Below are 12,631 nucleotides of genomic sequence, written 5' to 3'. Positions count from 1 at the left end.
CATCTTCTACCCCACTGTTATCAGAGTCTTGAATACACCTCTTGGCCTCACAATCTATCTTGTTCCAATTTTTCCTTTACCTGCGCTGTACTCTTTTGGTAGCTTTTACACTCGATTCTGCATTGATGTAGCTTTACCTTATTCGAGCTCAATGCACCGTGTAATGAGTTCATCCTTATGAACAATATGCAAGATGACCCATTCACGGTACTGCAGTACATATGATGGTAATGAACCCATTACCAATTTACCAATGTATTGTGCTGCTGCTGCAGAAAGCTCATGTCGTTGGCATTTAAACTCTGTGTATGCATTTCTGTCACAATGGACTGGAACTTCAAATTTGAACGATCATCATGTTACTTGGTTATAGTAATTTTGGGTGAGAGTGTGCAATTTTCCCAGGATAGCTCCCTAGTTCTTATTAAAATTGGGGTGAGGGGTGCTTTATATTTGGAACCTTAATTTAACATCTGATCTGAAAGACATAGGAGGAGATTTAGGCTATTTGGCCCATTTTCCATACCATCATGGCTGATTTATTATCCCTCTCAACCACCATTCTCCTGTCTTCTCCACATAACATTCGCTACTCTGACTAAGCAACAACTTATCAACCTCCACCTTAAGTATACCTGATGCACCATCAATAACTCTCTCTGAGACGTAAAGGTGAGATATCGGCTTTTATTAACTGGAAGAAGGAACAAGCAGTGGTTGACCACCATTCTACATCCTGGAGACTGAGAGGCCGGGCTCAGACCTCAATCGCCTTTACACAGGGGTCTGTGGGAGGAGCCACAGGAGCAGTCAGCAGGGGGCGTGTCCAGACAGGTATATGTAGTTCACCACAATACCCAAAGAATTGGGCTCCACAGCCGTCTGTGACAACGAATTCCACAGATTCACCACACACTGGCTAAAGATTTCCTCTTCATTCCTGTTCTAAATGGATGTCCCTCTGTTCTGAGGCTGTGCCCCTGGTCACCACTTCTGGCAGTGGGGTGTTTCAATTGGTGAATCTGCTGAGATACACTTAAATTGTCACTCAGAGGGTGGTGAAAGTGTGAAATGAGCTGCCAGCGGAACTGGTGGACTTGGGTTCATTTTCAACATTTAAAAGAAATTTGACTAAGTAGCGGAGGGCTGTGATTCAGATGCAGGTCGATGGGACTAGGCAGACTAATAGCTTAGCATGGATGAGATGGGCTGAAGGGCCTGTTTCTGTACTGTAGTGCTCTACCACTCTACATTTGAACTAACAACTCTTGGGCACTAAAGGGTCCTGAACCACACCTGAAATAGCCATTTAAAGATATATTTTTAGACATTGGCATGGTTTTTAGAAGTTTCTTTTTGCGTCTCCTAGAGTTTAGATTGGAGTAGAGGGTCTCCATCTGATAGAAACCCCTTCACGTGGGGAAAAATCTACACCTTTTCCTATTTATTGTAAACTTATGCGCTATATGGCCACTTGATTAGAATACTTCTTCTCCCATTCTGACGTTTGATCTGAACCTGTCTGCATACTTTAATACATTGAGTTGTTGCCATGTGATTGGCTGAGTAGATATTTGCTTTAATGAGCAGGTGTACAGGTGTACTTAATAAAGTGATTACTAAGTGTATGCAACGGGAAGGGGTTTCTTAAAAGGAAATTAAATTACCACTCTATTAAAAAATTGAAAGGGTTTAAATGAAATGTGAACAGCTGTGGTTGTTCATGTGAATAACAGTAATAGATGAAAGAAAAGTGATAAATTACAGATCACTTCTTTTATTTAAAAATAATTAACATTGTTGTGATAATCCTTGTACACTAGATAAATGCAGAATGTCTTTGTGCATAAGTGAACAAATTAAGCAAACGTAGATGGTAACATCGCAATAATAGTCTCCGTTTTCATTGCGCTAATTATGCTTGTAATCTGATCTTTCCTAACTTTGGTCTTTTAAATAAAAGGACTGCTTTCTGAATAGTTGGAATTCTTTAAGTGGTTGTACAGACCATGACTCCAAATTCACCGTGGTTACTGCTTAACAGGAGCAGATCACCGAGGTCTCCCTCCCGGTTCTCTGTGACAATGACCAGGACCGTTGCACATGAAGGGTCCACACATCCACACAATCCCTTTGACCCACTACCGTCAGGAAGGAGGTACAGGAGCATCAGGACTAGGACTGTCAGACTGGGGAACAGCTTCTTCCCTCAGGCTGTGAGACTAATGAATACCCTGCCACCGTCGAGGCCTTGTCACTAGGACGGTGAGCTGTTTATTGTTTACCTCTGCTAAGCACTATATGCACTTTGAATTTTATTTTATTAACATATTTGTGGTAATATTTTGTTTCATGTGCTGTGTGAGATGCATGTTTAGTGGCTGCACTGTGGTCCAGAGGTATTCCCAATCCAATTCCCATTCCCATTCCAGCATGTCCGTCCATGTCCAAGATGAGGCCATCCTCAAGGCAGAGGTGCAATACTTTATGTTCCATGTGGGTAGTCTCCAAAATGATGGCATGAATATTGTTTTCTCCTTCTGGTAAACAAATTCCATCCCACCTTCCTCTATTCTCAACTCCAGCCTCTTACCTCTTTTCACCTGCCTATCACCTCCTCCTGGGTTCCCACCTACTTCCCTTTCTCCTGTAATCCACTCTCATCTCCTATCAGCTGCCTTCTTCTCTGGCCTTTTACCTTTCCCACCCACCTGGCTTCACCTTTCACCTTCCAGTTAGCCTCCATCTTCCCCCCCCTCCACCTTTTTATTCTAGCATCTTCCTCCCCCCCCCCACTTCTCAGTCCTGGAGAAGGGTCTCGGCCCGAAACGTCAACTGTTCATTCATTTGACTTGCTGTGTTCCTCTAGCATTTTGTGCGTGTTGCTGAGGCAAAGCTGTTTCATTTGGTTGTATATATGTATAGTCAGACGACAATACACTTTACCTGAACTTGAACTTGAGTAGTCAGGAATGGGTAACAAATACCTATCTTATCTCAAGGTCCACATCCCACAAGGGAATAAATGAAAAAGACCGAGACGGCTATTCTGCCTAGTCAATTGGATAAGAGGTCAGCATGGACTGGATGGGCCGAAGCCCCTGTTTCTATGCTGTAGCGCTCTTTGAATATATAACTCCATTAAATGTTAAAAATGTTACCTCTCACTCAGAGGGCAGTGTGAGTGTGGAATGAGCTGTGGATATAGGTTCAATTGCCACATTTAGGAGAAGTTTAGATGAATACATAGATTAGAGAGGTGTGGAGGGCGATGGTCTGAGTGCAGGTACACAGAACCAGGCAGAGGAACATGTCAGCACAGACTAGATGGGCCGAAGTGCTTGCTGCTGTGCTGTAGTGTTCTATGACTCTGTGCTCTATGTAGGGGTGATGCGGTAGCGTAAGTGGTTAATGCGACACTATTACAGCGCCAACGACCCGGGTTCAATTCTGTTCGAAGTTTGTACGCTCTCCCAGTGACCACGTGGGTTTCCTCCGGGTGTTCCGGTTTCCTCCCACATCGTAAAGATGTGTGGATTATGGTTGGTAATTTGTGGGCGTGCTATGTTGGCACTGGAAGCAGGGAGACGCTTATGGCTTCCCCCAGCATATCCTCGAATGAATTGGCCGTCGACGCAAACGATGGATTTGACTGTATGTTTCACTGTGCCTGTGACAAACGAAGGTAATCTTTAAAATCTGTTTTTCTCATGCTGCGGCCACATTGTGTGCAGTTCTCGTCGGTGCATTACAGGAAGGATGGTGACGACTTTGGACAAGGTTGTAGGAGATGTTCACCAGGGTGGTGCCTGGATTGGAGAGTGTGAACTATGTGGAGAGGTTGGACAAATCTGGATTGTTTTCTCTGAGGTGCGACCTGATTGAAATAGATGCACTCAGAAGGATATAGACTTAGTGCAGATAGATGAGATTTGCTTTAATTTTTAATTTTTTTAATTTAGAGTTACAGTATGGTTTCAGGCCTTCCCAGCCCCAGGCGGCTGCATGACCAATTACACCCATGCGGTCAAGTAACCAACAAACTGGTGCATCTTTGGGATGTGGGACGAAACCCATGTGGTCACGGGGAGAATATACAGATTCCTTACACACAGCGGCAGGAATTGAATCTGGGTTGTTGGCGGTGTAATAGCACTATGCTAACTGTGCCTCCCGCCATTTTGTTTGTCATTGTGGCCTAGCTCAGAAACTGTGGGCCGAAGGGCCCATTCCTGGGCTGGATTGCTGAGTGCTCCCTATTCCATGGGCATTGCTTGCCATGCAAACTCATTGCGTCAGCTTCAGATTTGAAAGAGCTCAGTTTGTGAAGGAGGGTGAGGGGACAGGCAGGCTTTGTCCACACACAGAGAGCTTGGTGGAAGACAGTGAGCGGAGGAGACACTCAGGGTTTTGGCTCTCAAAGCCACACTATGGTGAAGCCTATGGCACAGACAAATGCGAAATGGACGCTCAATGGTTGGTGAGATGGCTGGAATCCATTGGTGTCTTCAATGACGTTGAAATGATGATTCACCGACAGCGAGGGGGAGAAGGGGGATGGGTAATGGGGAGGGGGAGGAGGTAGGAAAGAAGGTGCAGGTGTGTGGTGGGAGGCCAGGCAAGGGAAGGGTGGGATGTGGGTGGGACAGAGTGAGGAAGGTGGGGTCAGGTGCAATGAGATGGTACAGGTGGTAGCGTTTGGTTAGGGTGTGTATCGGGGAGGAGGGTGAGGGAGCGAGGAGAGTGAAGGAGTGTGGAGGGTGAGGGAGTGTGGAGAGTGGGGTGTGAGGAAGGCAAGGGAGTGAGGTGAGGGAATGTGGAGGGTGACGGGGAGATGAGGGTGAGAGAGTGAGGAGGGTAATGGAGTGAGGTGAGGGAGTGTGGTGTGAATGAGAGAGCAGGATAAGAGAGTGTGGAGGGTGAGGATGGTGGGGTGCCGAGGGGAGGGTGTGAGGAGAGAAAGAAGGGTGAGTGTGGTGTCAAGCAGAGGGTGTGAGGAGAGGGGGAGGGTGTAAGAAGGGAGAGGAGGGTGAGTGGGGTGTTGAGGGGAGGGTGTGAGGAGGGAGGGGAGGGTGAGTGTGGTGTCAAGGGGAGGGTGTGAGGAGGGAGGGGAGGGTGAGAGGAGGGAAAGGAGGGTGAATATGGTGTCGAGGGGAGGGTGTGAGGAGGGTGAGTGAGGGTGAGGGTGTGAGGTAGACAGTGAGATTTATGACAGTCACAGAGGTGGAAAATGTCAGGAAGGTGGGGGTGGGGAAGAGAAAGGAATGAACATAAATTAATAATTTTTCAATAATAAGGACAAATGTGCACAACGACTGTCACAAAACCAAACATTTCCACAGTGAGTGAACCCCGTGCCGTGAGTCCTTTGCTGGTGAAGTCAGAGGGATTCCTCCATCTACCAGCTCAGCTGCTTTTGGAGAATTTATTTATTGTTTCATTTTATTTATTTATTTATTTGGAGATACCATGGCCCTTCTGACCCCTCAAGCTGCTGCACCCAGCAACCCATCCCGGGACAGTCTACAACAACCAGTTAGCCTAATAACTAGTCGGCCATTGGACTGTGAAAGGAAACCAACATGGTCTGAAGGAGAACGTAGAAGCATGGTGCCCATCCCCCATGAAGGAAACAAGGACCCAAAGCACTCACTGCTAGCAGTTGCCACCTCACTAACGTCTCAAAGTCCAAGCAGAGCATATCTTTTATTTCTGAGTGTAGCGGCTGACAGAAGATAGGTCTGGATAGGCATTCCATGTCTAGACATCAAAAATGGTAAGAGTTCTCCGATCACCATTCCTCCTGCCACCGGAATTGTAAACATTTAAAATTTCCCCATCAGGTACTTGACGCTTGCTGGATACAATGGTTTTAGTAACCACAAACCCACAATGGGCATAGGCTGTTTTGAAGCCCTCTGCTATGGCAGATTAAAAAAAGATCAAGATCAGGGAAGTGCATCGTCTGTGTCAATGACTAACGCAATCCGAGGATGTGCAGAGGGCAACCTAGAAATGTCACCATATTTCCAGTGCCAACATAGCATGCTCGCAATTTACTAAGTCTAACCTGTAAGTCTTTGGAACGTTAGAGCACCCAGAGAAAATCCATGTTGTCACAGGGAGAGCGTACAGACAGCACTGGGCAATCAACCTGGATTGGTGGTGCTGTGAAGCGTAATGGCAAATGCTACCCTATCATGTTGCCCCACCAAGAATGATATTGGAAAGACGTCCACTTAAAATATAAGGCGTGACACAAATAAAATGCTGGAGGAACTCAGCAGGTCAGGCAGCATCAATGGGGAGGGATCAACAGTCGCTGTTTCGAGCTGAGACCCTTCATCAAGACTAGAAAGAAGGAGGGTGAAGCTGGCGGGAGAGGAAGGTGTGCAAGCCGGCTGCTGAGAAGAGAGATCAGGTGAGGGGGCAGGACGATGAAGTGAGAAGCTGGGATAGGTGGAAGAGGTGAAGGAATCTGATAGTAGAGGACAGTGAATGAAAGAAAGGGAAGAAAGGGAAGGAGGAGAAGAGATGGAAGGGAAACCATAAAGGGGAATAGGGAAAAAAGGCAATGGGAGTGGGAGAAATTACTGGAAGTTAGAGAAATCAATGCTCCATGTCATAGACCAAAGAGTATGTATGTAGCGCCTCATTTCCTAGCGTATCCGAACCGACTCACAATTAGATAGCCTACGGGGGTTTGCGAGCACAGAGCTTTGGAGCCTCTTCGCCATGGGGGGCCGGTTGACAGAGGCTTAAAAAGTGAGGCTGAAGTTTTCGAATAAAGTTTTTCCTTCGACTGCAGTTACCGACTCCGTGTCGTAATTTTAGTGCTGCTTGTAGCACACCGCTACAATTGGTGACCCCGACGGTCCAAACGATTTTTGGACCAGAAATGACCGACGCCGCCTCTGTTCATGCGGTTTCGTTGAAACTGCCGGGTTTCTGGACACAGCGCCCGGACCTATGGTTCCAGCAAGCCGAAGCCCAATTCCACGTTCGCCGGATCACCTCAGAAGACACCGGCTACTACTACGTGGTGAGCTCCCTCGACCAGGACACAGCGGCCCAGGTCGCGGAGTTCGTACAGTCGCCCCCGACAGACGGCAAGTACACGGAATTCAAAGCCCTGCTCCTCAGGACTTTCGGACTCTCACGGCGCGAGCGGGCTGCCCGTTTACTGACCTGGATGGCTTGGGCGACAGACCTCCATCGGCTTTAATGAATGAGATGTTGTCTCTGGCCGAGGGACACACAGGCCTCATGTTTGAGCAGGCATTCCTGGAGCAGCTGCCCGAGGACATACGCCTGCTGCTGTCCGACGCGGATTTCAGTGACCCCCGGAAGATGGCAGCCCGGGCGGACTTGCTGTGGAATGCCAAAAAGGTGAGCGGGGCGTCCATCGCACAGATCTCCCAGCCACGCTCCCGGCAGCAAACCAGTCCTGGCCCGGCCGCAGAGCCCACTAACCCCCGGCCCAATGACCACTGGTGCTTCTACCACCAGCGGTGGGGCGCAGAAGCCCGCCGTTGCCGCCCGCCCTGCAAGTTCCCGGGAAACGCCAGGGCCAGCCGCCGCTGATGGCTACGGCGGCTGGCCATCGGGATAGCCTCCTGTAAGTTTGTGTTTGTACGAAGGGGCGGGCATCGGCCACCGCTGCAGCGGCCATACGAGGGGCCGTTTACGGTGCTCCGGAACAACGGGTCCACGTTCGTGCTGGACGTTGGGGGGAAGGAGGAGGTTTTCACGGTGGACCGCCTCAAGCCGGCCCATGTGGACCTGGCGCAACCGGCCGAGTTTCCGGCACCTCGGCGCAGAGGCCGACCTCCCAAGCAGGTTCTGGCCCAGGCTGTGGACATTGGGGGGTGTATTGCCGGTTCTGGGGGGGGGGGGGTTATGTAGCGCCTCATTTCCTAGCGTATCCGAACCGACTCACAATTAGATAGCCTACGGGGGTTTGCGAGCACAGAGCTTTGGAGCCTCTTCGCCATGGGGGGCCGGTTGACAGAGGCTTAAAAAGTGAGGCTGAAGTTTTCGAATAAAGTTTTTCCTTCGACTGCAGTTACCGACTCCGTGTCGTAATTTTAGCGCTGCTTGTAGCACACCGCTACAGTATGTATTGTGTTGTAACATTCTATGTCATGTGTTCTATACCAAATGCTCTGATAAAGGCCAGTGTGCAAAAGTCTTCTTTATCATCTTGTGATGCCTGTTTCAGGGAACCATGTACCTGTGCTGTAAGAGGGTTTAGAGGAGCTATCTAACCTGCTCTCTAGAACAGTGACATTGTTGGGAGTGCGAGCAAGTTGAAAAGGTCAGCCAATGAATTCTGAAATTCTCGAATCTCTAAGTGTCTTACTGCAAGTCCGTGTTTCATATCCAAGCAATTTGCCACAAAATTGATCCAAGCAGCTTTAGAAAAGGTGGAACACGATCAATAATACAGTACAAACTTTATTTGAGGTCAGTGCAATTCTGACAGCATCTCTTGCGCTAACATGTACCTTTACCCTATAATAAAGGTCGCACAGTCCTTTCTATAATAAGCATTCAATCAACCACTGCAGATAAAAGGTCTGTAACTGAGATTGAAGTCTTCTCCTCCTGTTGGTCTGTCCCAAACCCTCCATTCCATTAACATGAGCAACCAGGCAGTATTTGGCTGCGAAGCTAATTCAATTATACAGAGCTTTTGAGCTTGTAAAAAATATACTGAGAAAATTGACTAATTTAGGAAACCAATCTTAGTCATGGACTGGTAAATCGATTAGGCTGTACATTGATAAAATGAGAATAATTTGTAAGAAACCATTCCTCTTAAGATGCAGAATTTTAATTCTGAGGCAGAGCATTGTGTCTTGCAGTACACTAGAGCTTTCACAGAAAAGAGTTAAGTGCTTTCTAATCAAAATGCATGCAACTACCATCCCTTGAGTCCAGACAAGCAAATGTATGCTTATCTTGTCCAGTATGAAACAGCACATACACTCAGTGGCCACTTTACTAAGCACCTTCAGTACATAATAAAATGGCCACTGAATGTCTGTCCGTGGTTCTCCGCATCTGTAGCCCATTCACTTCGAGGTTCAACGTGCTGCGCGTTCAGAGATTCTCTTCAGCACACCACTGTTGTGACACGTGCTAATGTGTGGTTATTTGCATTCCTCTCAGCTTGAACCAGTCCGGCCATTCTCCTCTGACCTCTCTCATGAATTAACAAGGCATTTTCACCCACAGTACAGCCATTTACTGTATGTTTTGTTTTTCTCATCAGTCTCTGTAAACTCTGGAGACTGTTGTGCATGAAAATCCCAGGAGATCAGCAGTTTCTGAGATACTCAAACCATCCCACCTGGAACCAACAATCACTCCAGAGTCAAAGTCACTTAGATCACATGAATTCCTGATTTGGTCTGAACAGCTACTGAACCTCTTGACCATGCTTTTTTATGCATTGAGTTGCTGCCACATGATGGGCTGATTAGATACTTGCACTAAACGAGTAGGTAGACAGGTGTACCTAATAAAGTGGCCACTGAGCGTACATGATCCACAGAAAGGACTGGGGGCTGAGCAAGTGTAGAAACAGTTGTTCAGTGCAAGATCTATTTATTTTGCTTCGGTGCTGCAAGTTCCTCGATTTCACAAGCACAACAGTGGGCACCCTTCACTGTGAAGCCACAGTGCTTTCATGTGTTTATTTCTGCAGACGAACCGCACCAACAAAGCTGTTCCGATCCTAGAAGAGTTGACAGCGGGCAGTATGCAGTAATGCAGTGATGAATGTTCCAGCAGCTTGAAGTAATTATCAAGCTTACAGTCCAATAATCACACTCTCTCCGTAATCTCTACCTTAACAATTTCTCCGAATTACTTGCATTCTGACACACGCTGAAAAGATATATTAGCCTTCGCTGTTTGTGCAAGGTGGGACTGCACAAAATGACTACACGTTTTGGATGGTTAGCAGTGGGCTGCTTGGTAAATTTAAACACTTCCTGACACATCTTCTGCACTCATCAGGAACAGCAATCCCTAAATGATTTATTGCAATATGCTGTGTTAACACCCTACATATGTATATGAATTATGAAAACATAAACAATTGTGCTGAAATAAATATTTCATTGCCGCATCGATTGTTCTGACGAATGTTAAGCAAAAAAACTCAAAAGCAAGTCTGCTGGAACCAAAACCTGAATTTCCATATTTTCATATTGCAGTGAAGGAGGCTATTTGGCCCACTGATTCTATTCTGGCTCACTAACCTATCCCAATCCCCCACTAAATTGCACAGTGCCAATTCTATTAGTTACACCTGTACGCTTGCTCATTAATGCAAATATCTAATCAGCCAATCATGTGGCATCAACTCAATGCATAAGAGCACAGAGACATGGTCAAGAGGTTCATTTGTTGTTCAGGCCAAACATCAGAATGGGGAAGATATGTGATCTAAGTGACTGACGGTGGAATGATTGTGCCAGCAGGAATGGTTTGAGTATCTCAGAAACTGCTGACCTCTTGGGATTTTCACACATAACAATCGTTGGAGTTTACAGAGAATGGTGTGACAAACAAGAAACATACAGTGAGTGGCAGTTCTGAGGATAAAAATCAGTTAGCGCGATGCTTTACAGTACCAATGACATGGGTTCAACTCCTGTCGCTGCCTCTAAGGAGTTTCTACATTCTCTCTGTGACCATTGGTTTTCCTCTGGGCGTTTCAGTATCCTCCCACAGCCCAAAGATGTGTCGGTTGGCAGGCTAATTGGTTATTGTAAATTGCCTCGTGATTAGGCCAGGATTAAATTGGGGCTTGCAGGGCAGCCTGGCATGAAGAGCCGGAAGGACCTGCTTTGGGCTGTATGCCAATCAATCAATAAACAAAAACACCTTGTTAGTGAGAGAGGTCAGAGGAGAATGGCCACACTGGTTCAAGCTGACAGGAAGGCAAGAGTAACTCAAACAACAACCCATTATAACAGTGATGTGCAGAAGAGCATCTCTGAAGTACAACACATCGAACCTTGAAGTGGATGGGAAAGGCTGGTGATGAAACATATCATCTCCTGTCTGAGAAGCAACTGGGAAAACTCCAATTTCCCTACCAGTGCAATAGGTCCACAGCAGATGTCATCTCGTTGGCTCTTCACTCAACCCTTGAACATCTGGACAGCCAAGACGCATGCATCAGGATGTTCTTTACTGACTACAGCTCATCATCCCCTCAGACCTAATCAATAAGCTGCAAGACCATGGCCTCTACACCTCTTTGTGCAATTGGATCCTGGATTTCCTCACTTGCAGACCTCAGTCTGTGGGAGATTAAAAATCTGCCAGAGTAGTGCCATAATAAGCGCGTGCGGCCACTCCAGGAATGAATATCTGTTATCTGGAAGTAGGATGCCGTGCATAATCCTGATTTGATGGGGACGGACGTGAGAAGCACGGATGAACATCTGATGAAACTTCTGACATGCCTGTTTCGCTGCCGCTGCTGCTGTGCGATCGAGAAATCTCCGGGGAGGAAGGCCCTGAATCCTCGGCAGAGATGGTGCTCGGTGCTCAGTGTCGGAGGGCTGGTCGGAGGCTCGAAGTTTTCCGGACGGACTTGGAGTCGGCTGTGGTCGGATGCTTCCAGAGGCTGCATCGGGAAGCTTTGCAGTGCTGGAGGCTCATGGCAGGAAGAGTTTTTCTTCCTTCTACCGTCTACGTGAGATGATGGGCTGTCAGAACTTTGACACTTTCTTTTACCGTGTCCATGGCCTGCCCTTATCAAATTACGGCATTGCTTTGCACTGTTGTAACTATATGTTATAATTATGTGGTCTTTGTAAGTTAGTCTTGGTCTGTCTTGTGTTTTTGTGATATCATACTGGAGGAACATTGTATCATTTCTTAAAGCATGCATTACTAAATGACCATAAATGAGGACTGAGTGTCCTCACAATCTAATCTAATCTAATAATAACTCCTACTTAGTATCAGAAAGACTGAGGAGCTGATTACTCACTTCAGGAGAAGGAAACTGGAGGCCCATGAGCCAGTCCTCATCAGGGGATCAGAGGTGAAGAGGGGCAGCGATGCTAAATTCCTCAGTGTTATCATTTCAGAGGACCTGTGAGTACTGCCCTGGGCCCAGCATGCAAATGCAATTATGAAAAGTCACTTGGACCAGATGAAGTACACCCCAGTGTTCTGAAAGAGGTAGCTAAAGAGATTGTGTATGCACAAGCAATGATCTTTTGAGAAACACTAGATTCTGGAAAGGTTCTGGAGGATTGGAAAATTCAGAATGTCACTCCACTCTTTAAGAAGGGGGGAGGCAGAAAAAAGGGAATTGTAGGCCAGTTAGTTTGACTTCAGTGGTTGGAAAGATGTTGGAGTCAATTATTAAGGATGAGGACTCCGGGTACTTGGGGGCACATGATAAAATAGGCCGTAGTCAGCATTGTTTCCTTGAGGAAAATTTGCCTGACAAATCTGTTGGACTAACTGAAAGTGAATGAAAGTGGATCTGTATGAGTCACTGCTCATTGGCAGCCATTTATTTACACAGCACAATCCCAGAAAGCAACCAATGATTCACCTCTAATCTTTTTCATTATAAAGCTTTGGATGATAG

The 12,631-nt window shown here is 46.8% G+C and overlaps 1 protein-coding gene and 1 long non-coding RNA gene across 5 annotated transcripts in view; one reads left to right on the top strand and one right to left on the bottom strand.

The window, feature by feature from the left end:
- The window catches only part of LOC132393532 (neural cell adhesion molecule 2-like), a 1,581,614-nt gene that overhangs the window by 23,269 nt on the left and 1,545,714 nt on the right, over positions 1 to 12,631 (bottom strand). Inside the window, exon 16 of one of the 4 annotated variants that reach the window (XM_059968916.1) lies at positions 2,259 to 4,506. The exons of the other annotated variants lie outside the window; for them this stretch is intronic. Within the exon in view, the coding sequence (XP_059824899.1) occupies positions 4,418 to 4,506 (89 nt within the window). The 3' untranslated portion in view covers positions 2,259 to 4,417. Of the gene's footprint in view, positions 1 to 2,258; positions 4,507 to 12,631 lie in introns of those variants that run through there. 4 annotated transcript variants of the gene reach the window in all.
- Positions 2,131 to 12,631, top strand: part of LOC132393534 (uncharacterized) — a 63,631-nt gene continuing 53,130 nt past the window's right edge. The window contains exon 1 of the long non-coding RNA XR_009511913.1: positions 2,131 to 2,265. This is a non-coding gene — a long non-coding RNA (uncharacterized LOC132393534). The remainder of the gene's footprint in view (positions 2,266 to 12,631) is intronic.

The sequence above is a fragment of the Hypanus sabinus genome, chromosome 4, assembly GCF_030144855.1.
Source record: "Hypanus sabinus isolate sHypSab1 chromosome 4, sHypSab1.hap1, whole genome shotgun sequence".
Classification (NCBI taxonomy): Eukaryota; Metazoa; Chordata; class Chondrichthyes; order Myliobatiformes; family Dasyatidae; genus Hypanus; species Hypanus sabinus.
This window is presented reverse-complemented; position numbering and strand designations above follow the sequence as displayed.